Source organism: Amphiura filiformis, chromosome 7 (assembly GCF_039555335.1).
Source record: "Amphiura filiformis chromosome 7, Afil_fr2py, whole genome shotgun sequence".
In the NCBI taxonomy this organism is placed as follows: domain Eukaryota; kingdom Metazoa; phylum Echinodermata; class Ophiuroidea; order Amphilepidida; family Amphiuridae; genus Amphiura; species Amphiura filiformis.
This window is the reverse complement of record NC_092634.1, coordinates 33448997-33476858: the sequence shown is the minus strand read 5'-3', so window position 1 is coordinate 33476858 and position 27862 is coordinate 33448997. Positions and strand designations below refer to the sequence as shown.

Genomic DNA, 27862 nt, shown 5'->3' with positions numbered 1-27862 from the left:
CTGTTCCCAATGGTAGTGTTATAATTAAAGACAGAGATAAAAAGAATTCATCGCGTCTGATGTCACTGTCAATTACGATCCTTGATTGGTTTACACAGGTTAATCAGTGCGTAAAAGGAAGACCGATCTATCTGGTGCTGATCGGAGAAAAGGAATAGCAGCAAATGGTGAAAAATTACGTACTTTTTTACAAGGCAAAAAGCAGCTTTTCTAGGCATTGTGGACATGGTGCCTTCGGTTATGAAAGTATCCTACTATAAAGACCTAACTTTTGAGATGGTTTGCATGTCGAAAGGTGCAAAATTAACAATAAGGCACCCGGTTATAAATCCGCGTTCAGCAAGTCATCATCACGACACTTGTAAACGAGTTTGATTGACAGATGACGTCAGACGCGATAAATTCTCTTTATCTTTGTCTTTCATTATAGCGTGTATTAGAGTGTATATTACACAGATAAGTTTGCTGTCTCGTTGGTCGATATTTTATATCAATCAAGTCAATTGCACTTCTATGTTTTTCATATCAATCAATTTGTTTAATAGTTTGTTTGTTCAGATTTATTCAGTAATTGATTCCAGTTGGCCAATCCCTGGTGCTGTCTATTTCAACCGTCGTAGTTTTTTAACCGTCTAGATCGATCCTTTAATTCCTATACAGTTCCACTCAAAACAGCCATAGGAAAGATATACCCAGTTGAACCATGTCTTGCGCTCTTTGCGCCTTCAGCATAGTTATATGTTGCTTTTAGAAACAGTCTTAGCCTACCATATAATGCAGATAGGATTAGTCTTTTTTATTTCGAAGTTTCTTGCAGATTACCTTGTATCCTCCGATTGTAGACTTTGATTATGACAGAGTGCTATAGCAAGGTCAGAACATTTTAACATATGCTCTTTGGATTGTAACTTCTAGGATGCATTTACTGGAAAATGTCACATGAAGTGTGCTTTTTTGATTGAAATCTTGTCTAGTCTATAATGCCGTAGGTAATTAATGCAAATAACTCACGGAAAAACACAAGATTAACAAGTTTGAAGTGTGCTGTAAATGAACGGAGTACAATCACAAAGAGCATATGTAACTACGAGTGTTCTGACCTTGATACAGCACTCTGTCATAATCAACGTTTACAATCAAAGGATACAAGGTAATCTGCAAGAAACTTGAAAATAAAAAAAGACTAATCCTATCTGCATTATATGGTAGGCTAAAAGCAACATATAACCATGCCGAGAACGCAAGACATGGTTCAACTGGGTAAACCTTTCCTGTGGCTGTTTTGAGTGGAATTGTCTTGGAATTAAAGGATCGATCTGGACGGTTTTTTTTTTGTTTTAAAATATTGGACTGAGTGTATTTATCACGATGCGTGTGGATTTTTAAGGGTAACGACATTACAAGTTCTAGAGAAAAGCATGTAATAGTCGAACCAAAATCATAGCATTAATCTACAATATGGTTTGCTTCGACAAAAAACGAAACAGCGAACTTATCTGTTCAATATCCACTCTAAAACTCGCGAAACATTACCATTGTGAACAGTTGCTGAAGTCATAGACTCAAAATAAGGGACCGTTCACAAACAAAAATTATTTTGAGTTTATGACCTCGGCAATTGCTTGTTCACATTGGTATATGGCAAGGTTATATAGTTGGTTACTTCACAGATACGTTTGATTTTTCGTTTTTTATCCTTGTAAAACACGTTGCAGACATCGTTTGTCTAAACTAAGGCCTTGAAATTAACCAGTACGCTATTTTGAGTCTATGACCTCAGCAATTCACAATGGCAAGATTAGCGTTAATTAGAGTGGATACTGCACATGTACGTTTGCTGTTTCGGCTTTACATGCCGGGCTTTCTGTGCATGTAAACCACATTACAAACATCCTGTGTATAAACTAAGTCAATGAAATTACCAGTACGTAAATCTGTTAACGCCCTTTGTCTTAACAAGGGTCTCCTCTAGATATATCCACCATAATGGGCTGTGCATTAAATATATGTTTATACTCCTGGGGAGAGCAAATAATAAAATGACCTTGAAAACAATACTTGCCCCATCTCAGCAAATAACACTTGTGGTGCATCAATATGTGCTTATTCAATTCATCCCGATATGTTTTATTTCTACAGTGATCTTTCGGTCCGTACAAAATATACTCAACTTCCACAGACACATTTCCATGTTGAATGAATATTTGAATCAGGTCATATAGATATTGAATCCAGACACTACTTAAACAAGGAATGTGACATATTACCCTATTTTGCAAGACGTGTGACAAGTAACTTTGAAATCTAACAAATTTGAAAGTAAATATTACCATCATATTGTCACCTTCCAGCCAACGGTTACATTACAATACACGATACGATTTCATACGTATTTTTGTGGACAAACACAACTTACTTACATAAATTGAAATGTGTCTAAGCCTTGGAGACATTCGTTGGAAAGTTTGGTTGTAAGCAACATTCAGCTGAGAAAGAGGACAACATTCCCCAAGATATTAATAAAAACATACCGCAACATATGTGTTGATATATCCCGGTTTATCTGGGAGTATTAGAGTCAGGTAACCCCATTGAATGTATTTCACTTCAATTATGTGCTCAGTGCAACGGTATATCACTGTGATAGACATATTATAGTGAGACGAATGATCATACTTTTATAAAACATGACTTGCTTAACTTTTCCTTTTGTCTGAAAATTATTTACGTTACCTGTGACTGTCTTATATAGGATAACAAATGTAGTTAACTTATACATTATGCTCTAGGCAGCTAATGCAGTTAGCCTTGTTTTTGTTTTCATTTGCTAAGCTTGTAGATCGTCCAGGATAGGGGTATTAAGTTTGCAATAAGGATCCCGAGACGTTTATGTAAAAAACATGCGTACAATAAGAACATTCTGTTTGGGCAACTAAGAGCGTGTTGAAATAGTTAAAATCAACAAAGTATAAATATTTTGCACAATGATTTCAGTATTTCAAACTAATAATTCCCAGAACATGTGGGATAGGTCGTTTTTATATTGAGCACCTCAATTAGGCTTCTTTTTTTGTTCCAGTATGAATATATTTTGAGTTTATGTTTTCAAAAAAGAGGTAGGACAGTAGTAAATGATAAGTAGGTTCCAAGTGGAGTTTCTTCCACTAGTACAGTAGTAAAGTTGGCCATGCAGTACAAAGCATACACAACTAACGCCTATTAATACAAAAGCTTAGTATTACATACATACATACATACATACACAATTCTTTTATAAAGCGCCGTTTCATCTAGATCACAGCGCATAAACAAATTCAAAGCATAAACACAATATAACAAACAAAGTGAGCAATAAAAACAGTCAACTTTTGGGAAAAGATATGACTTCAGTAATTTCTTGAAGACTGGCAATGAGTTTGCAGTACGGATGGTGATGGGTAAATTGTTCCACAGTCCAGGAGCAGCCAGAGAAAAAGCTTTATTTGCGGCAGAGTGGAGAGACTTGGCATTTAATTTATGTACAGTAAGCCGAGTTGTATCTGAAGCAGAGCGAAGTCCGGTACGTGATTGATGGTAAGGTGTGAAACAAGAAGCTAAATAACCTGGAGCATGTCCATTTAAGCATTTAAACACATATAGCAGTACTTTGAAATGAATGCGTTCTTTCACAGGGAGCCAGTGGAGTTGCTTTAAAATGGAGTCGCATGATCGCGTTTTGATGCAGAAAAATGAGTTTTGCACCCCAATTTTGAAGGCGCTGAAGTCTGTCAATATGGGTTGTGTTTACTCCCAGCAGAAGAGCATTTCCGTAATCCAGTCGGGATAAAATAAGCGATCTTACAATACTGCTGCAGGTGTCTAAATCCAAGAAACGTCTGATGCGAGTGATGTTACGCAAGTGGTATGAAACAGAACTGGAAAGAGATGTTATTTGCGGAGCCATAGACATAACATCATCAAAGATGATGCCCAGATTTCGCACAGTTCCTGATGGTTTGATGATGTCATTTCCAACTTGCAACTGAATGTCAGGTAAAGAACGTTTAAAATGAGGCGAGGTGGCAACAAAAAATTCAGTCTTATCACTATTCAGCTTCAGCATATTTTCAGTCATCCAGAGTTGCATGTGATATTAAGGTTAGCAACTAAACATCTTCAACAAAATTATAGCTTTTTACGTTTTTACAAGTGTCTCTTTTTCCACATTGTTGGCAATAAACATCAAACAGTCATAATTGGCGGTCATTTCAAATCATCCCCAAGTCAACGAGGTTTAAGAAAGTTCTCTCATTGTTAATTGTTGGTTATGCATACCTGTACAAAATACAATGCCTGGTAACCCGCCACTTGAACAGGATTTAGCAATATAAGCAAACAAAGACCAGAGCTATTAAAAGTTCTATAGCCATCTAAGGTAGAAGTTTATTATCCACTTCAACAATAGGATTATTGATTAGTTTTGACTATCGAAATGAGACGGATGTCGGGCCAGCTTAAGGGATCCAAAATGAGCGTTTATTGTGTTTCGACAGTATTTTTTGTGGGACATGAGAGCACCTCAGACCTATTGAATTGCATTCTGAGTACGAAGCATGTCTTTCTGACATCAAATAATTTTCATTTTTTTTAAATCACAATATAATACAAATTTTATGACAAATTATAAAAATTTGATATTTTTCAAATTTTTGATACATAACAGTCCTCGAAGTAAATTATATAAATCTAACGATATATTCTTAAAGTGTATGTAGCAGGGAGAAAAAGCCGACGGTCAATTGAAAATTTTGACCTTTCATATTGAAGATGTGGATATTTTTCCCCAAAAGACCTAATTTTTTTTGGTGTTTTGGGAAAAAATCCATATCTTCAATACGAAAGGTCAAAATTTTCAATTGATCGTCGGCTTTTCATCCCACCTACATACACTTTAAGTATAAATCATCAGATTTATAAAGTTTACTTCAAGTACTGTTAAATATCAAAAATATCAATTTTAATGATTTGCCATAAAATGTGTATTAAATTGCGAATTTCAAAAATCAAAATTATTTGATATCAGAATGACATTCTTCGTATTCAGAATGCAATTCGATATGTCTGATGTGCTCTAATGTCCCAAAATAAATACTGTCCAAACGTTCATACCCCAGCCCTTAAGTTACCGATGAATATGACCTTCGTACACATTTTACACCGTAACTCGGAATACAATTTAGGGAATTTACGGCTCATTCTGCTTCCAACGCATTTTACAGATTTGTAATACAAACTTTTTGAGATGTTTATTTTAAACTGTTGCGAGTTGTTAGTTCACAGCATCTTGCGAGTGGTAATAAGATTTGGCAATAATAATATGGCAATAATAAAATCATAATATCACAAATATACTTTTGTAGGTCTTGTGGTTCGTGAGTTGTGTTGTAATATGTAAACAATACTTTTGTCAAACGTACATGTACATAACTCATTCAAAACAATAAATCAAGCCAGTTTTCAGTATAAGATTTGAAGAATGATATTTTGCAAAACATCAAAATGTTATTTTTCAATAATATATTGATTTAGATAATGGAAATCGATTTTTTGGCAGCTTCGACCAACAATACCTAGTCTACCCTTAAAACGCTAAAATGTAAATCTACACTGGTCTTAAGAGATTGCTGCTATCTCAGCGCCTCAATTGGACACGGTTGTTGCTCATACATAATCCTCTTCATTCATACTCACGACTTGTAAACGCGATAGGTAAATATCAAGACACAAATCCAGAAGAACAAGCAGAAGCGCCAAGGTGATAATTATGGGTGACCGCTGAAGTGTTTTTATGAAGCTCTTATAAAACCAGCGAGGTTTAGAGAGAAAATATTGTGACCATTTCAAATGATTTGTTAAGTAAATGAAACGTGTGTTTGTAATGGTTTCGGTTATTTAACCAAGACATTTTCTATTGTTGGGCAAAGGATTTTAGTCTATAGATGCCTAAAAATATTAACGTACGTGGGTGGACTGGCAAAATTTGCCAGTAGGAATCGATCTGGAGCTTTCAAGCTTACAGGATATTCAACCATTTCTCGTGTTATGTCACAGACTCCATGATTAATATTGAAGAAGGATTATGATTATCTCTCCCTCGAGTATATCAGCGACCGTACAATTACTAAAATACCATGTATTCCATGATGTAATTTCTTTAAGTTTTGAAGCGCATACTACTTTAGTATTGGCACATTTCTGGATGTGTGTAATCATGTAATGTAGGTGTCATTCTTTTTTGAATGTTTGATTGAGTTGAGTTATTCAGAATCAGACCATAAACTGGTACTAGCTCCAGTCTTTTCTTACCACCTGGCCTTTTTACGCTATATCATTGCGATTTTTAGGCTGAGATTTTTCACATTCGTTATCTTACACTTTCACAAAAATCTATTTAACTACGTCTGATTCAGCATAAACAAAAACAATCTGACATTAAATCAGTAACATCTTTCTAAAACCCAGTGTGATAAATTGTAGAAATACCTTAATAACTGTATATTGGCAACTATACGAAGATTTTACAACCACTTAATTTGTGGCAAAATATAGACTTTGTAGAAGGCATAACATAGCTATTATCACTTTTCTGTAGTATTCTCTATCTGCCATTCTATGAATGTCGTTCATTAGTGTGCTTTACTAAATGTGTCTGGACGAAAACGTAAACAAACATAAGCTCTAGGCAGTAGCTTGTCGATTCCAGTGCACTTTTGACCATGTCGTTGTCAATGTTGATTTTAGATAGATAATCTTCAGCTAATTTCCTTTTGTTTTCTTTGTAATTAAAGGTCATGGGTCGTAAATGCCAACAAATATCTATAGTAAATGTAACAGTATAGGATATTACAGGTTTGAAAAGCCCAAACGCATTTCAATGTAAAAGGACCTCACTGCCTTACGTTGCCACGATAAAGGTGCCTACAATGAGTTTTCACCTTGAATAGCTTCAAGAAAATGTACTTAAATAATAACTGACAAAAAATCAACCCTTGCGATTGATGAGAATGTGCAAGTCAATGAAAACATGGCAGTCTTGCTTCATTACCTGGATATAATCAATATGCGTCCTTTTGTTGAGGTTAGGGTACTGCAGGGCATGACGTGGTGAGAAATGTTGTATCTTTTACATGAATGTCATCCCTCGCTGTACAAGAATAAAGAACACACATATAAATTTATTTTCAAAAAAAACGTCGAATGAACCTTTTATTTGCCCACATGTTTAATTCTAATTCTATCAGAGACCTCACAAGGAATCGGGAACAAGAATGTCGCGTATTTGAAGTAGTTGATCTAATAATCTAATTATTTGGTTAGTTTGTTTGCCAGCGCCGGATGTAATTTTCCCCGCCCCTAAAGGCACAGAATGCCCGGCTATTTTGACGTCTACTGCGGCTAATTAGAAAGGTACATTTAATGATCCTTAACTTAATCTGATAGATACTAATGATATTGTCTTCAATATACCTAATTGAATGATTAGAAAACTGGGCTGTAGTGTTAGGATATGTTGAGATGTCGACGAAATGAAGTACACACACACACACACCACCCCTCCCCACACACCGATGAGATGAAATATGATTTGTCTGTTCCGTTATCTCTCTGCTATAATGGTATATGTGTGTATAGGATGGCATGGTAGGTGGGATAGCGAGGCGGTTGGTATGTGGTGATGTTTGTAAGTGGAGGTGTTCATGTGTCATCTACTTGTCCTTAACCTTAAGGTGGTACTGCACCCCTTGATAAATTTAACAATTTGTTGCATTTTTTTTTTCCAAAAATAATAACACACTGGTAACAAAAGTTATGTTTTTTCATAGTGGCAAGGAATCCAGTTAGTACACTGGAATTTCAGTGACTCGAGACAAGCGGTACTTTATTCCTTAACATATATGATAAACCACTTGTCTTGAATCACTGAAATTTCAGTGAAGTAATTGGATTTCTTGCTCCTATAATATACATAACTTTTGTTACCAGTGTGTAGTTATTTTTGAGGAAAATGCAAAATTAGTCACAAAATTTTGCAGGGGGTGTAATACCACCTTAATGCCATCCGTCCCTTAAAGCTGGACTCAAATGCTACTCTCTAATAAGTCTTACATAGATCAAATATGCTGAAACAGCTGAAACATCCCGCTATTAAATCGAGGCAACAACATCTCATTTGGGATCTCAATCAACAATAAATCCTTTTAGTTAAATAAAAATTTGTTAACACAACCGTTACAAAATAGGCAACACACAAACTTATATCCGGTATAACCCTTCATGATAATAGCAGCAACTCCGTGGCGGATCTTACACACCCGACATACCTTTCTGCACCATACCAGGAACATAATGCATAAGAGATAAAAGGTCTTTTGAAATAATGGGAGAACCTGAAAGCCGGAAAAATGTTAAACCCGTTAAAGGTACAAATGTATAATGACTTTAGATTGTTGTTTTGTGTTTTTTCAGTAAGTCACCTTTCTAAATAAAATTGATTTAGCACGAGTAAAAACAGAACATTCTTATACCATAAACAATTTCCCAGCAAGTATAACTGTTCAAATCATCTTGCACCACTGAAAAAACACATCATAAACACGCATTCGCTGCACTGAAACGATTGGATATAACCTATGAATCAAAATTGTCGTTTTTTGGCGAATTATATAGCTCGAAACACCCTTATTGGTCGAGGTCGACTTCGTGAGAACTTTTCAGCCTTCATTCACAACAAATATATCACAGTGTCCTCAAAGCTAGGTTTGAAATCAATATGAAAGTACAGTCCAACTGATGCAGCTATGTTACAATGTAATCTTCTTACAAGGCGTCAGTGAATTTGGTTATACTGTTACATGTTTGCATCATGAACTTTTGATGGCATTACCCCTATAATCCATACGTATCTTGTTAAATACACACAGTCCAATGTTTCTCATCTAAATTCTATATTTTTGAGCTGAACTACTCGCACACATGGATGAATCAATAAATACGTTTGCTAAATAAAGAATAGCCGCGATACTTGGAGCTTCAATGTGGATTTATTCTTGGCACAATGTCATGAGATACTTGTTGAGGTGTAGGCAACTATCATTTAGAGAATAAACGATAGGAATTTTTATTTTGCCTATCCTCTACCGTGTGATAGACGACAGGCAGGTCCAATATTTTGAGTAGTGGATGCCGGCGCAGTTAAATAGTCAGTTAAATATTATTTTAATAACTGTAAACAATTTTTTAAAGCAAAAACTAAGTTACCGTCATAAAAACTCCCCTCATTATAAAATGAACGAAACTTGTTTACAACTTCACGTATTCTGTTGCGCGTAGGGGGTACTGCTAGCGCGTCGCGTATTCCGCACTAGTCTACGCATTACAGCGCAATACATACGCGCACCTACAAGCGTGTAAGGCATTATCAAGACGCATGATGACGTGGGGTCGTCTACGGCCTGATAAACGGCACCCGAAATCTTGCGATTGTCCAATCAAAAAAGTGTCTACGAACTAGACCACTCCCACTGACTAAGAATGCAGAGTCATTGACGTAATTGATGCAATTTTCGCCGTATCATTTATTTATATAGTCTTCAGATGTTTTATTATCCCTTGCCATATATTGACAGCTATAAAATGATAATAATAATTATTTTGATTTTTGACACAATGTCACGTCGAAAATTTGTGTATTTCAAATAAATTTGTATTTAAAAAAAACTGAAATTAAAATTATTTGACATCGGTAAATCTTCATAGTATGTGCTGTGCAAGCATCGTAGTATTGTATTACTCTTAAGATAATCCGTAAAAAAACATTGTTTGTTTTAATCAAGAATAAATTTACAGGTCGAGGTTCAGAACATTATTATTTACCTGAATGATGATATAACTATATACATTGAGCGCAAAGGCTATAGTTCCTATTGTCAAAACCCCTTAGCAATGTAACATCGCGAGTGTTCAACCTCTATTGAAAACGACCCGAGGCGACTTTATAGGCAACACCCCGTCGTTGTATCATGAAATGGATCATGCAAGAGTCAAATAGTAGAGTGTTTATTACAAGTCGTGAGACTTGTGAGATTGCTTTGTAAATCTAGTTTACTTGCCTTATCAACAAACATAAGATATTAATGATTTTAAGTGTATAATGAATTCGATTTGACTGGTATATAGGTTATATAACTTGGTTTGTCGTTGGTAAGAATCAAATAGATAAAACTTGCAACCAAATATATTTGAGAAAGAAACCGGGAATTTGATGAACAAATGACGTCCTTAATTTGTTTTGATATCTTTTCTTTGTTTTTTTGTTTTGTTTTGTTTCATTTTTCATGATCAAAAAGCCATTCACGTTTCACTACCTTGAGAGAATTGATCAAAAATTGAATTCCCTCCTGAGGTTCGTACCTGTCAATGAGTTGACCAGCTCATAAGGATGTCATTATAGTTAGAGCCTAGGCAGTATATAACACAAATGGGGTTAATGAGTTACATAAAAATGACGTTGTGTGGTATTTACGGGGGTCATTCAAAAAGTTCTACCGGTTGGATCATAACTTTTGTTTTGTTAAAGGTAGCTACTTAAAATTTGGGTATATATATAGTTCGTAATGTCACCTACAGGTGGTGAAAATATCATGTCAAGACCATTTTCAGATTTTTGTAATTGACCTGAGAAACACAGTAAGATATTGTTCACCGGAAACAGTCAAAATATGTACAATATTTACAAAAGCGTCTCAAGTACAGTGTTTTGAAGATCCCATAATTATTCGATTTGGTCATGTTATACAGTAAAAACTGTTTAAAACACAAGAATAATCATAAATTTATATGTACTGGTTAAAAGGTTGCCACAAACTGAAAATAATGGACATTAATATGCACAAAACTAATAGAACAAATAGCCAGTGTAATAAACTTAGTATAAATGACCACAAACACAGTTTATGAAGATATTGACTTTAATAAAACATAGTGTAAAATGGTGGCATTATGTCGCTTTCTTTGGAATAAAATACCACAATAGATCACAAAAGGAATTAAATTTACTTTTTTGACTGAAAAATGTAGCTTTAACTTTTGTATTTTATCTAAAAGCGCAGCTAGAAAAGTCACGCTGTAGGGGTGGACACTATGCTGATTATCATTACCTGAGATGTTACAAGATATCCCTCCAAAAATTGGAATTCTGGGTAATTTCTGTCCATCAAAAGTTTACTTTTTCAGTCACAGATGATGTTTTGGACTGTAAGGTGTATTATTCATTCAAAATTTATATTGTTACTAATATGATTTTTTTTTGTATAAAGAGGGAAGTTTGTACATTGGCTGAATGCATGTTTTCAAGTGCAATATCCAAAGATGCATCACCGTTTCCGGCGTACCATATCTTACTGTGTTTCTCAGGTCAATTACAAAAATCTGAAAATGGTCTTGACATGATATTTTCACCACCTGTAGGTGACATTACGAACTATATATATACGCACATTTTCAAGTAGCTACCTTTAACAAAACAAAAGTTATGACCCAACAGGTAGAACTTTTTGAATGACCCTCGTAGTTCCCAGGAAATGGGTTTTCCCGAGGCAATTTGTGGTTAAATGTTGATCCCTCACTACGAGAGTTATTACAGTTGAATTTGTTGAAAAAGGGAGATGAGATATGATCAAATTTCTCCAGGTAACAAAACGTAATGTATATTTGCCGAAAATATATTTTCGAATATGAGTCGTGGTAAGTTTTACGTTAAGTTGCTTAAAGATTACAAACACGGAAGCAAATGGGTTTCACCCAAGTTTGTTTTTTCAGCCTTCTTCAATAATTGATTCCAGTTATTAATTGCTAGTGTTGTATATTAATTGCTAGTGTTGTATTTTTTTCATCAATCAACCGAGTCGATCTTCAAGTTTCGAGACAGGTCCCTCAAAGCAGCCATAGGGAAGTTTTAAGCAGATTGCATCTTGTATTGCGTTAGTCGTCCCTTCGGCATAGTTGTATGTTGGCTTTAGGAACATTCTTATCATAATGCTAACGAGATTAGTCTTTCTTTGTATCTTTCGTTTTGTAGACTGTCATTATTACAAATCGTACTTGTCGCTCCCTATAGGGATAATCACAGTTCATTCTTAAGAATCTGTCCTAGTTTTTCCTAAGCCATTTGCATTTCAAATATTATTATTATCATTATTATTATTATTATTATTATTATTATTATTATTATTATTATTATTATTATTATTATTATTATTATTATTATTATTATTATTATTATTATTATTACTACTACTACTATTATTATTATTATTATTATTATTATTATTATTATTATTATTATTATTATTATTGTTGTTGTTGTTGTTGTTGTTGTTGTTGTTGTTGTTGTTGTTATTATTATTATTATTATCATATTTATTATTATTGTCGATATTATTACTATTATTATAATTGTTAGCGAATAAAGGTATTGTTTTAGCCGCTGTCGTGCATCTATCGTCTCATATCACACGGTTAAGAACAATAAGATTACAAGAACGTTCTCATCTGTTTAAGAATAGCGAATACACCGGCAGCTATGTATAATTGTATATTTAATCAAAATTTATTAACAAGGCTATATCTCTCAGTTTCCATGTGCACTAACAGGCTCAAATTATCAACCAAATGACTTGGGCTAATATAAGGACCATACTTTTTGCTTTATTTAGGGTTATTTTACTTGTACCCCAGTGGTATGGGATTATTGCATGTCTACTTAAATTGTATTCTTTCCCTCTTTCTTCCTTTATTTTCTTTATTTTCTTCTTTCTTAACTTATCCTTCCTTCTTTCCATCTTTTGTCCCTTCCTTCCTTCCTTCTTTATTTCGTTCTTTTTCTTTCCGTCTTTCCTCCTTCTTTGTCAATAATAGACGTTAAGCTACATATGATAGACTTTTCCTAATTCAGTTTACGAAGTTGTTGACGGCTTCATCAAGTCATACTGATATGTTTTATTCATTTAATGATCTTACAGTTTGTATTTAATGCATGAAACTTTAGTTACACATTCCCATGTTCAATCAATATTGGAATCGGGTCACATAGAATCCAGACACTACTTAAACAAGGAATGTGGCATATTACCCTATTTGTGACCGACTTGTAGCAACTAACTTTGAAATCCAGCAAATCTGAAACCAAATAAACCGTCATATTGTCACCTTCCAGCCAAAGGTTACAATTCAATACACGATGCGGTTACATACGTATAGTTTTTTGTGGACAGAATCTGTAGCTTCCCTACATTAATTGAAACCCTTGGAGACATTCGTTGAAGCGCTTACTTTCTTTTACATTCAGCTGAGTAAAGGGCAACATTCCCCAAGATATTGCAAAACAACATACCCAAGATATGTGTTGATGTACGCTAGCATCCCGGTTTATCTGGAAAGTATCAGTATTCATGGTATTAGGTAACAAAGTTAAATATATTTCACCCCAGATCTGTTAATCCTCTGTTCCTCTTACCCTACGTGTATTACTATTGTGCTTACTTATTGTTCATCCTCGTATAGAACGCGTCTTGGTTAATATTTATGTCACACTGTGACCTTCTTAGGAACCGCTTATCCGATGTATGTAATACAGTTGTTTGTCTTGTGTAATGCCTATGTTACAACCAGATAATCCAACACAGAGAGAGAAAATTTGACTGTATGCAATGTAACTGCAATCTTATTTAACCAAATATGTTAATCTTCTATTGTTACAAGGAAAACTTCAAACTTCAGATTAATTGACTTACCCAGTTCTATGGCACAAGTTTTTCTTCTTACCTAAAGTCTCTGGTGGAATGGCGAGATAGATAATTCTCGCATACGTTCATACGTTGGCAACATATTGCAATAAGTTGCTGTCCCTTACGCATGTAAAGTCATATTTTTGATATATCTTTCTTTGGATATTTTCTAAATATGAAATCAATCACCATTCTAATCTAACAATTGTGAACTCTACTCTATCCGCGATGTTTGGGTGTATCACATAATTTACTTACCAGCAAAAAAGTTCCCCCAATTTTCAACTGGGTGGAGTGGGGCAGCTGTCTTTTCCAAGGACCCAAGTAGTCGGCCCTGACGAGGAAATGGGGTTTGGATCCACAACCTTGTGGTCTTGTCGAACGGAATTAAAGTTAGGCTATCTTGTTCTCGTCAACAGAAAACGAAGCAAAGTATTACTCCAGATGGTAACAATGAAAGATGGCATTTGACATTCAACTTATAAATGTCATTCTAAATGCTTTAAGGCAAAGGTCTGGATAAAGGAGGTTGGCCTGTGTACTAGTTTCTCTTTCCATTCTATAACGTAGACTGTACGATAAATCTAATAAACTTGGCCACTTTCAGCATTCCACTTCAACCGACCTATTTACCCATATTAAACATTAATTAACACGATATTTCTATATCGATTGATGTATTTCGTTCAAGATCAGGTCCTTAACTTTTGTTCACTATAAGCTTATTGTGACATTTGCTTTACATTTACGATAGACTATTTTATAAAAAGCCTTTTCTCAGAAACAAATACTACGATTGCTATTGATTTAAACATCAAATTCCCCCCAAGGTTTTTTTCCAAATTAAAATGTTGTAATTCGCAGATATCCCTAACTCTTGTCTGTCGATTGCATAACATTGTTTTATCACGCACCTATACATAACTTTGGCATTCCTCTATAAAACGGGCTAGTTACTTATTTCTGCCTTAAATGTCACTGCATGAACAGATAAATAACAGACATCAAAGTCAGGCAGTCAACAGAAGATTGTCGTTTCAGTGCAATTTTGACCCTGTATTGGTCAGCGTTGATTTAAGGAAAACTTTTCAGTTTTTCTTTGTAATTTAAGGTCAAAAATGATCTATAGTTAATGCTCAGAAATGATTATAATAAGTTTAGATCACTATTTCTTTAATTCTCAACCAATTTCAACAAATAAAGTCTTAAATCGGAGCTAAAGAGTACAGCTATTGGCTGCTTGTTTTAATTTTGACATATGTGTCTTTATTTGGGATGTACAGGGGTGAACACAACTGGTACCTTAATTCTTTGGCTTGCTGTATTTGGACACAAGATGAATAAACGTGAGAGGGTGGAGCGTGATTAAGAATATTTCCAAAATTGATTTAATTTATCGAAATAAAAGCATTCCTGTGTTAACCATTCAATTTTGTTTTGACATTTTAAGGTTACAGATAACTTGTTTAGGTTAGATAACTGTCAAAGAAAATGAAGATATGTGGGTTAAAAAGACACATGAGTCTTAACCAATACCTGTGGTTATGGTGTTTTCCAGCACCCTAGAGTAAAATGAAAATCAACCCAAAGCCAAGCTATCGTGCTACAACCACGATAACCTCGAATCACACTAATCCATTTTCAGGGGCGGATATCCATAGAACTTATACAGCGCATACACCTTAAATGTTACACAGAACAGAGGAAATGACTTCAAAAGAGTGGGAATAGGAAAGAAAACAAGGACGAAAAAAGAGATGAGACAAATAAACACTTAACGTTCCCATAAATGGAAAGCCTTAATGCACATCCGATGTTTTCAAAACCTAATATACATGAATTAATTGTAATCGACGTGATTTTAGTTTTCGACTCTTCTGTCACCTTAATATCAAGAGCCAATACGGTTGCACTGGTGGGTACGAATACAACAGGAGATACTAGATTGACTAGATCAACATAATAAGAAAAACAACAAAGAAAAACAATTAGGAGAAGAAAAGGTAAAAAAAAGCAAAACAAGACTAATAATAGTGAAATATTTGAATTGTCAATTCTTGAAATAAGCCTATTCTGGTCTTGTCTCGTCTTGTATTGTAGAATACTGTCACACGCCCCAAAAGTTGGAGCTAAGTGGATATGATTGATGGTTAAGCAGTCGTCACTGATGAAGTTACTTGAAGTAGTACTTTGTAGCTGCTGTTTTGAATGACTTAGTACTGGTGATGTTGGTGATCTCTTCTAGTAATGGGTTTCAGTCTCTAGTTGTGAGAGGAATTAAGAAATCCTTGTGGGTATAGGCTTGGTGTATGATTTGTATGAGTTAGACTAATATTATACTCAGCTTACAGAAAATAATTGACCTTTGAACAGATTAAGTATGATCAAAACGAGTGTGGTAAATCTGATTAATATCAATGAAGTAATAAAAACTTGTTTATGAAGTGATCATAACATATTAGTTACAGTCATGGACAAAAGTTTGGAATATTTTTATTTTTGTATCAAATGCAGTTTTCAATCATAGGAACAGATTTATTGTTCTGGAGTAGTGCTCAGTTGAATTTAATTGAAAGATATGAATGTCCTTTGATGTTTATATCACACAGTTTGTCAATTAAACAAAGAATTACCAGAGGAAGCGCATTGCAATGGAAGGATCACGCAATCACAATACATTTTGGCGGCCTCTTTGTATCACAAAACGAGAATAAAGATAAAAACAGACAAAAACTTAAACTCTCACTGTGACATGTTCAGATAAGTCTCTTGCTTAAGAAAACACATCTCAATATTAGGTGTGTCCACCCCTTGCCAGTTCAAGGTCATTTACGCAACGAGACATTCCCTCGACCAGGTTTGCCAAGGTCCCTTGTGGAATATCTCGCCAGCAAGCAACGAGGGCGTGTCTACGTTCCTGAAGGGTGATTGGTTGGTTGTCCATGTTACCTATCCTGCTGGATACTTCTGCCTATAAGTTCTCTATAGGGTTCATATCCGGGCTCAAAGCCGACCAGTCCAGGTGTTCTACATCTCATTTTCAAGGAATTCCCTCACGCGTAGGGCTCTGTGTGCCGTGGTGTTGTCATCTTGGATCACGAAATTGTTCCCGTTAAGTCTCTTCTTGCAAACGGAATCATAACTATATCAAGAACATACAGGTATTGGTCCTGGTCCTTCTAGCATGTAGAGGTGTGATTTCGAGCTACTGTGAAATGTTCCTCATACTGTGATTCCGCCAACATCTCCATGGACTCTATGAAGGATACAATCCTCAAGCAGCGCTTGACCAACCTGTCTTCGGACCTTGAATCGGTCATCTTGGCTATACATAGAGGAGGAACCGGGCTTCTTCACTGAAGATCACATTACGCCAATGGGATACTGTCAAATCCCTATGTCTCTGTGACCAAAGCAAGCGCGCATGCCGGTGTCTTTGTAGAAGTATCGACTTTTTTCTTGGTCGTCTTGCTTGAAAACCTGCACTTACATGTCTATTGTTCACAGGTTTCCTGGTAACAGGCGAGTTTATGGACCTCAGCCATTCTGTTCGTAGCCGAGATGCAGACTTGGTGCGGCCATTGCGGCAAAGTCTTAGGAGAGATCGGTCTTCCCTGGCGGTTGTCTTTCGGTGCCGACCTAACCTTGGTCTAGGTGTAGTAGTTCCGGTCTCTCTGCGTTTTTTTAGAGACCTCACCTTATGTAATTCCTAAAGCGACACCAATATCCTTCTGTTTGAAGCCGCGATTACGTAAGTCAATGACGCGGACGTACAAATCTGCGCTCAACTCGTACCCCATGATCAGAAATATCGTATACAACAGACAGATGCAACAAAGTAAAGCTGGTTTCTTCACACTGTAATGCAAAAGCCAATGTAACCTTAAGCTATATCGCTAAAATAACTGCAAAAAGGAGGCCCGATGGTTCATTGGTCAGGCATAAGAAGTCATTGTCCTACATTAGGTATTGTGTGATATGGAAGACCTTGTCAGACACACGTGATCCATTTTGCATGGCTGACGGGTCATTAATGGTAAGAAATCTGCACTAATAAACAGGGTTATGCAAAAAAATAAAAATATTCCAAACTTTTGTCCATGACTGTAATATCGTTATTATATCCAATAGTACGAGTATGTTGTGTGCACCCAATGTGGGGGTACATGGTGTGTCTTTAAAGCAAAACGTGGATTTTATTTAATCAATTTACAAATTTCTGAAAATAAACAGTCATCAGAATCTATTAGAAAGGTCCGTGCATGGAATTCGTAATTGTAAACTTTAATGGTAAGAGAAAGGGAACAATTTATGCATGATAATCGGCTGTCGAGTAATATATAAGTCGAAGCTAACTAATTTGATTGGATCAAAATTATAAAAGTTTGTATTTGTTTTAACATTTTAAATAGCACGTATGTCTTATTTCATTATCGACATTTATATTAATTCAATATGAAGGGTTCAAAAACCTGTAGCACGGTTTATATCTTTAGTTGGCATGTCTACGCGTATCCGAAATTAAAAACGTAAGCATGTTATTTCCTTTTCGGGTATGCTGATGTAGTTTATAAGCTTTCTTAGGAAGTACTGAGATCGGTGATTTATGTCACCTGAAACCAATAAAAACAATTTTACCAATCGTTTTATCGATCAACGAATTGATTACATATAAATATTTCCTACTCTAGTTTGTAGAAATATTTATTCGAATTTCCTGTTCGACAATGCCTCATATATCAAAAAAAAATTTTTTTAATCTACAAGCATGCTTGCAAAGTGGGGAATTGCATAATGCTAATAGCTGTACGTGTGGCAGGCTTTTACTTTCACTTTGTAGGTCTAGTGTGTGGTTTTGCATATTAGATAGGGTAGATCAAGTTACACATTTTCTTAGACTTAACTGTTTGGTATTCAAACAGTAGCATTTCGTTATTGGGTGGGAAGAACTCATAATGTGCATTTTCACTTTTGGGTAACAGTTACAAATCATCCACTTTAGCAATATTGTCAATTCGATGGGGGACACACAAATTACCATTCAACGCCATTGTAAAGAAACAAAAGAAAATATATGGCATACTTAACTGAGATCATTAGATAAGCTGATTATCTATTTGTTTTCATGAATTGGAAGACATTCTTTGATGTATATATTACAGAGCTCAATCATCTGAAATTACTGGAGCGTGAGCCACCCAGGCTAGTGGCTCAGCATAGTATTTTATTAACAGAAGGTTTTCTCCAAATTCCTTTCCTAATGTATAGATGGATGTTTTGTAGCCATGGGACATTATCTAGACTTACTCACTGAGGAGCACGTGTGGCCTAGTGGATAAGGCGCTCGGCTCATAATCCATAGGTAGCGAGTTCGAACCCCACTTGTGTCAACGTGTTGTGTCCTTGGGCAAGGCACTTTATCCTCATTGCCTTCGGGGGGGGGTAGGGATATGGTGGGGATGGATGTTTGTATAGTTGTTTGTTTCGATGTTGCAATATTGGCGCTGATTAAGCCGCTGCCTTCAAATTGCATTGTTTCTGTTTGAATGTGTTTAATGTATCTAGCAATTTGACCTGCGGGTAACCATTTGAGTTTGAAATAAAACCTCCTTTTATATGATCCAATATTATATAGGAAAAGTTTTCATTAATGACATCATTTACCCAATCCATGTATTGTATGGACAAGTAACCTTTTAATTCAATGATACACAAATCATAACTGACCAATACGAGTAATCACATAACCCACTTTATTAGTCAATTTTGCAATCGCACATTAAAGCACATTTCATGTCATCACAGTCATCTAGTATTCATTAAAGTTACTTACGAATCTGCTGAGCAGACAGGCGCCTGGTACAGCAATCTGAACTGTAATAAAAAGGTTCGAAAGGTATTGGAAAGCTTGAAACTGCCTGAATGTCCTTAACATCGCTGGAATAATCACGGTACGATATTCTGAATGAAAACGTTTGTCCTCTAGTTTTGGAACGGTACACTGTTAGAAATATGTCCGTTAAAAAAGACCAGTTATCCATTCTTCTACAAAGTTTTTCTTGTTTTGAAGAACGATTCAATTTTTGAGGTGTTCTGGTTCAAAAACGGAAAACAGATTTTTTATATGGACGTTTAAAAACGCACTGATATATATGTGTCGTTCCTTTTACGTAAAATTTGGAAGGCTATTAGCATAACAACGCTTGTAATGGCAAAAATATGCAAAAACAGCTAGATAATAAAACTAATAATTTGCATACTAGAGTGGGTTATATTAATTACATTCCTGGCGCGTTTGTGTCCAAAATTATATGTAATACAAACTGGTTATCTGATATTTTAATTTTTCAACTGCGTCCTCGGCTGTTAAATTGTTAGGCACAATATATTTTTGGTCCTATAGCACTATCGGTGCCCGAAGAGGTACCAATGGTACTTTTTTATCGTATCGTATTTGTTTAAAAACACCAGGATTCTAGTGCCGACTTCAAATCGTGTTATTGACTATGTAGTGGTAAGCTTCATTTGTACTAATAATCAAGGCAATATACGTGCCACAAGGCTCTTTTACGTCTATCGACGAACTAGCTCATTTTCTAAGGCGCGTTTGAGATAATACAGAGGATGTTGGAATTGCATCAGTTTACACTTTGATTAAATGGCTTTTCCTCTTAATCTCTCGCCTTAAATGTGTGGTGACATAGTATCTATCGTGTATACATGTTTGTTTGCATGATATAGCAGAACAGCCAAATTGGAGCCCCAATACTTTGTGAGGCTTATAACAAAAATAATGAGTCTCCGCTGTATCGAATTCTCTATTTTTATTATATTTATAGTGTGTAGATGATGTGAACATGAGGCTATTAACATCAAAAACAAACAAATCGATGTCTTTCCTTGAGCCTCAAGGACGTATAGATGATTAATTGTGTTTTCAACTGAATGAGTGTCCCAGGAAAAAAGAAAGAAAACAAACTAACACACGGGTTCATCGATTTTTTCCTACCCAATTAGCATACTGAGGTTGTTGATCTCACGGGTCGGAGTATTAACTATTAAATGTCGGGTTACATAGACGTCTTAAAACATTTGTAATTGTATTATATGAAAATAAATTGTAAATTATTTTTCGCAAACAGTTTTGCCAAATATTTCCTCAAAATGTTAATAGCATTGTATTCGAATATTTTGCATCAATATTTCAAAACGCGACATTTGAACGTTATCGTTCAAACGGGTATCCAGGCACATGATAATCTATGGAGAGTAAAAACCAGAAAACAAGAAGGTCAGAAGGTAAGCTTACATTACAATACACATTGGTTAATAAACCCGGTGGCTAGGTAAGCTTAAATTTTCATTTAAAGCCTGATATAAATAATAATAATAATAATATTGAATGACTTATTTTCGTGTGATACACTAGGTAGAAAAATATTCTTGTATCACACTCAAGCCATTCAATATTATACAAATATCACCTTATTGCTTATTGTGATATCCAGGAACAGGAGACTACATTATTGCATATTGTGAGGTTATAATGAGAAAGCAAGATTACCTAATTGTGATGGGTATGAAGGAACAGGAAAGACTACCTTATTGATAATTGTGAGGTTATCCAGGAGCAGGAAAACACTACCTTATTGCTTATTGTGAGGTTTTCCAGGAGCAGGAAAGACTACCATATTGCTTATTGTGAGGTTTTCCAGGAGCAGGAAAGACTACCTTATTGCTTATTGTGAGGTTTTCCAGGAGCAGGAAAGACTACCTTATTGCTTATTGTGAGGTTTTCCAGGAGCAGGAAAGACTACCATATTGCTTATTGTGGGGTTATCCAGGAGCAGGAAAGACGACCTTATTGCTAATTGTGAGGTTATCCAGGAGCAGGAAAAAATACCTTATTGTTGACTGTGAGGTTATACAGGAGCAGGAAAGACTACCTTATTGCTAATTGTGAGGTTATCCATGAGTAGAAAATACTACCTCATTGTTAATTGTGAGGTTATCCAGGAGCAGGATAGACTACCTTATTGCTAATTGTGAGGTTATCCAGGAGCAAGAAAGACTACCTTATTGCTAATTGTGAGGTTATCCAGGAGTAGAAAATACTACCTTATTGCTTATTGTGAGGTTATCCAGAAGCAGGAAAGACTACCTTATTGCTGATTTTGAGGATATCCAGGAGCAGGAAATACCACCTTATTGCTAATTGTGAGGTTATCCAGAAGCAGGAAAGACTACCTTATTGCTAATTGTGAGGATATCCAGGGGCAGGAAATACCACCTTATTGCTTATTGTGCATGTGAGGGTGTCCAGGAGCAGAAAATAAATTACACTAATAAATCCGTGGAAATTGGTCAACCTTCAATAAGTTTCCGAATTATCACCACGTATCATTTAATACCAATTGAGATGTTATATAATTTTAACAGTGCTTATACGTAGTGGTTCAGCCACATAATATTTAAAGGGCATATCCATTGCAAAAACAGGTTTAACTCCATTCGAAGAGAATAAATTTTTAGTCCAAATATAAGTTGATATACATATGAAAGCAGCGGCCTGATTTTATCCATATGTGTAAAAACCATTACACTTGTAATACTTGATTCAGAGTTTCTTTTTCTGATAACAAAAACCGCATACGTTCTGTGCATTGAGAGTGTTGACAGTCTATTCTCTCAAAGTTGGCACACTTCATTTCATGACATCACACTATTTTCTAGGACAAATCTGTCTCGTTCGAAGGAACTCACCGCTTACAGATGGTTTTGCGGAATATCAATTTTAAACAACTTATTTTCATTGTCCTCATAATATTAGCTTGCCAATGATATGATGTTGTCCGAGCAATATATATGTCCTTTAACCAAACTTTAGTGTTGCAAGCGTGTAGGTGCATACATACACTGCTTTGCACACATTAATGAATACAAGTAAATTATGTTAGAACTGGCATACCACACTAGAAAGAAACATAGATATCAAATATTCAATTTCATAAAAATAGACGTGTGACTTTTAGGTGCGCTATATCAACGTTAACATTGTTTACTTGACGCCAAGTACCAAGTCAAGGTTATTTGTTTAGTTTCTAATTATTAATGTATAATATTTTGTTAACGTATTCGCTAAATTACATGTAACTCACGTATAGCATCTTTTTCCTAACCGTGGTGTTAGCACACAGCTTAGGGTTCCTCATAGATAAAAGCCATAAACCTCTTAGGTTCTTCGTAGTATGATAAAAGTGACGGTCATGGTGTTGTACTACCTCAGCAGTGTGTACTAACAGTATGAGCCATCGTGATACGTTCGCTATTAATATTCAAACCTCTAGAGCATTTGGGGGCATGGTGATCTAGCGGTGCGAGACCTGTCTCATAAATGGAAGGTTGTTGGTTCCCCGGCGTTGGCTCTACAGTTTTGTGCCCTTAATAAAAGCCCCTAACCTCCATTGCCTCTCTCCAGGTGTATAAATTGGTACCGGCATAATATACTGCTGGAAGGTAGAACAGACTCGTTGTACGGGGGAAGTTGCGACTCCACCCACCATTAGTTCAGGGGAGTCTGGCCCAAGCGTCAATAAAAAGAGATGGGCATTTCGACATGTGAGCATATGCTACAACATGACGTTACTTGTCTTTACCTATTATCAAAACATCCCAATTTTCTTATATAATGTAGTCATTATCGCCTTAGTGAGCAACAAGTTATTGACCTTTATGGCCAGTGGTATGATAAACGGGTTATTACTCAATAATTATCACACTCGAATGCTGGAAAGTAACGGTACAACGTATAATTCTGCAGGGAAGCAGAAACTATAAAACGTACAATCGAATTTACATTATCTGCTAAGAGTGTTACTATAGGCGATATAGACACGGCTTAGTACTATCTTGTCTCTGCATATTTTAGGGGAACTGTAGAGGAACTTAAAGATCGACTCAGTCGGGTAAAGAGAAACAAAATTGATGAAATAATAGAAATTGACAAACTAGAAATCTATCATTGAATGAATCTAAACAAAACAGAAAAACATCAAATTATGGCACATCTGCAGAAAAATGTTAAAATCGTGGACGTCAAGTCCTGTAGACATCAAATTCCGCGAGGAATTTATATTTAGCAGCAGTGTATTTGTAACATTGGTTTCTAAATGTTGTTTAAATAATGCAATAATGCAAGCGTGGAAACACGGATGCCTTTTTCAGCGACATATGGTAAGTGACTGCTACTGACAACCGACATAAGATTGTTTTCAGCGCTGGTCCTAGTTAACGTCGATAACTCATTTAAACAGATATCAAGTTCCAAGTAAATATCTTCGTCAATAAAATCGATTCAATATCATTTTTATATGAAATTAACATGATATTTTTCTTCTATTCTCTTATTATTAAGAACATAATTATCGTCTCTGAAGATAATCAAATGAGCTATGTTATCCCTCTGAAGTCGTAGCAGGCACGAGTTGCTGTAACATGTCATTCGCATCGTCAAATATTGTATAGCTTTATAGGAGACGTGGAAAAACAAAAGCTTGATACTTCCATAAATTATTAACATGATATAATGCTTTTCTTATCATCTTTTGAATGACGTTTAACTAAAAACTTTGAAATGGGATTTATATATTCTAGCAATAATTGATATAACTATTTAAAAAGCATATTGTACGATGAAAAGATAATAAACCAATTTATGAAGGATATGTGACAGTTCTATTATTGTCAAAATGATGGTAACATCATAAACATGAATATATTATATTTGTATTATAGTTAGGAAGTTATGAATTAGTTACAAATCCTAGAAGCAGTAGGGTAACGCATATTGAAATTACTAAATTGTAAATACGGATTGGTGCATACTCTCAGATAATAAACTGCGCACAGATTAGTAATAATTTAATGATATTTTTAGCCAATGGATTACTATTAGGTACACAGGGTAGCAACTTTAAAACATTTCTTTTAGGTCTAGGTAAAATAGTGCCACAGTCCCACTTATCTGGGATTATTAAACAATATGTAACGTATTTTCAACAGCCCGCCCTCAACTTTTCTAGATATCGAGATGTTTTCACTAATAATGTAATGTTCCTTCACGAACTAAGATATCCTACAAAAATCGAAACCTAATATGCTGTATTTCTGACAAAATCTGAGCTTTAATAATAAACCGTCGTACTGTCGGAATATTATTTTTTTTGAAATAGTAGTGATACCCATGTAACGGCGGACAGACCTTTAATATAGGGTCGGGCGGGCCGGCGTTGTTGTTTTTTTCTGTAGGCTAAATTACCCTATAATTTGAACAAACTCTGACAAATTTTGGCCCCCAAACGGCTGATTTTACATGCTTTTAGCAAAAACGCAAATTCTGGGCCAGGGATTTTTTTCGTCCCCTAACAGATCAAATGGACCAACATCAATCCCGTTCGACGGAGTGGCGGCATATGCCAATTAAGTATTAAATATTCTTTGCATTGCCTAATTTGTTCGGGCTAAAATTAAACAGGAACAATTCTGACGGTGAAAAATAACATTTTTGCGAAAACGAAATACAAATTTGTTATGCAAATGCAACAACATAGCTTTAACTACTCCAGTTATCGGCGTATGTAATCTTGAACTTCAAACTGATGTTACGATGAAGTTAATTTTCATGACAATAATCTGATATACCCATTGAGTATATCTTTTTACTCGTGTTACCAAGGATCCTTGACTTTTGGTAAAAAAAAGATATCGATGACAGACTAATCACGCGTGTTGGTTTTCTGATGTAAGTTAAAACCATAAAAGGATTTTATACATTATTTTCACAATAATGGCTAAAACATACGGTGTATCTAAACTTACACCACTATATCTTTCCATCCACGTTTAAAATCAAAATTAAACAAAAAATTTACATTTTGTATATTGAGCTTGTTTCTAAGGGAGGACAGCCAAAGTGGTTCACTGAGCCTAGTCAAGCTTCGCTGCCTTCGGTGACGCATTCTAGAGCGGCTTTACCAAAATCCATAAAAGCCTGTAGAAAACTGACAGGCTTTGGAGAATTTACACGCCGCTTCGATACTACCGTTGATGAAAAATCGACCGAATCTGTTTTACGACCATGCTTGAATTGACAACCCATTGACACCTAATTGACATTCTATTGACCGCAGACAACGACTCCACACATTGTTTCATCGACCCGTCTTTATAGTTCTGTTGCTTTGCTGAAGGCTCTGATACATATCAGCAAACTGGTATACTGTTCGCTTGTTGGTATCGAAGCCTCTAGCGAAGCTCAACCGTCGGTGAAGGAAGTAAAGCTTCGTCCTATGAAATATTTTATCCGTATTTACACTTAGATGAAAAGCTAACTGTAGATCCGTCCTTTGTTTACACTTTAACCTAACACCTTACGCGTGGGTAAGGCCAACCATCAATGGGGATTGGTGAGGCTATCCTAGGTTCCTATAGTAAAATCAATTCTTTGTGGGCAAGATATTAGCAGTTACGATTTTCTCCGCTTTAAGTACTAATACGCTGTTAAATTCACGACAATCGTTAGGTCATTAGCCTCCAACAGGGACCTATTAATGAAACATGACATCAAGAGAAAATCACTACAATGTGGCAAACGTTTTGTTCAAAGAATAATATTATTGTTCGGTAAAGATAACATCTCCGGAATAAACACGATATTGTCACATCCGATAAATGCAATTTATGAAAGGTATTTGGCCATAGAATCAGTTGACCTTTTCAATATTCGAGATGTGACATGAGACACATCAGTAGGTCTAAGCCATTTATCACAAGTTAGAATCACTTAGAATATTCTTAAGTATTCCAAGAACATTATTATTTCATTTCATATGTCATAAGAACAATATCTCAAAGAAAAATTTAAAATTGTAAATATTTTCAGTCAGCTACAATTTTTTTTGTAAAATATTGCACTGATAGTTTTTCATTGGATTTTATATACACACGCTATATATATACAGATGGTACATACCCCGTACAATATGTATTGCACCATCGCAGAAAAGATGGCAAACTATAAATTGCACATTCGTCCATATTCTGGCCATTCATCATTATGTGCTAGATTACAATATATGCAACTCAAGTCATTAAATGAAAATCCGTTTGAACACAGAGACGAAGAAACTTTAGTCCCCAAAATACACTGGTGCCTTTAGAATAGTCACCAAATGGTTTAATTGATTTGTGCAAGGTATCAGGAAAATGGTTACTGACTACGGTTGTATAGAAGTGTTGCTTGGACAAGAAGTAAGAAGACAATTTTCCGTGGAAAATCTGCGACTAGTTGAAAAATCCGTGAACATTTGTGTTATAATGAAAGACAAAGATAAAAAGACTAGTTTGCGTCTGACGTCATCTGTCAATCAAAGTCGAGCACGGTTTGTTTACAAGTGTCGTGATGATATGAGTTGCTGAACACGGCGGTAAAACCGGGCGCCTTATTGAAGTCCTTTTGACCTTGAAGAACCTAAGGCTGGTAAAATCCTCCGCAAGACACATCCATTATTTCTCCCACCACTATTTTGCTAACACCTTGCAGGAACCAATTAAACCATTTGGTGACGATTGTAAAGGTAGACCTAAAGCTTCCTCGCCTCTGCATTTACACGGATTTCTGTATTTCCACCATTGCAAGCACCGGAAAATACAGAGTACATTTCAATATAAAATTTAAAAGAAAATACTATAATCATTGTGTTGATTATTTTTATCTTTTTACAGGACAACGGGATTGTTACATTACAAAGACACAGATGTACCAAGGCACCGTCGCAGAGGCTTGTTATGAAGGAACGTGTCACGAGTGCATGTCGTGGAGAAACGCTGAACAAGAAGGGAAGCCAATATATTCAGGTAATAAATATAATATTGCTTGTACATGCTATTACTTGCGGGCCTCAACTACTGAACGACCACCATCACGTAGACATTACCACCTCCAACACTAACGCCACCTCCATAACCACGAACACCATCAC

General features: G+C 35.5%; 1 protein-coding gene across 1 annotated transcript in view; it reads left to right on the top strand.

The window, feature by feature from the left end:
- The window catches only part of LOC140157814 (uncharacterized), a 350643-nt gene that overhangs the window by 269045 nt on the left and 53736 nt on the right, over positions 1 to 27862 (top strand). Inside the window, exon 2 of the mRNA XM_072181060.1 lies at positions 27606 to 27737. Coding sequence (XP_072037161.1) covers positions 27638 to 27737 — 100 coding nt within the window. The 5' untranslated portion in view covers positions 27606 to 27637. The remainder of the gene's footprint in view (positions 1 to 27605; positions 27738 to 27862) is intronic.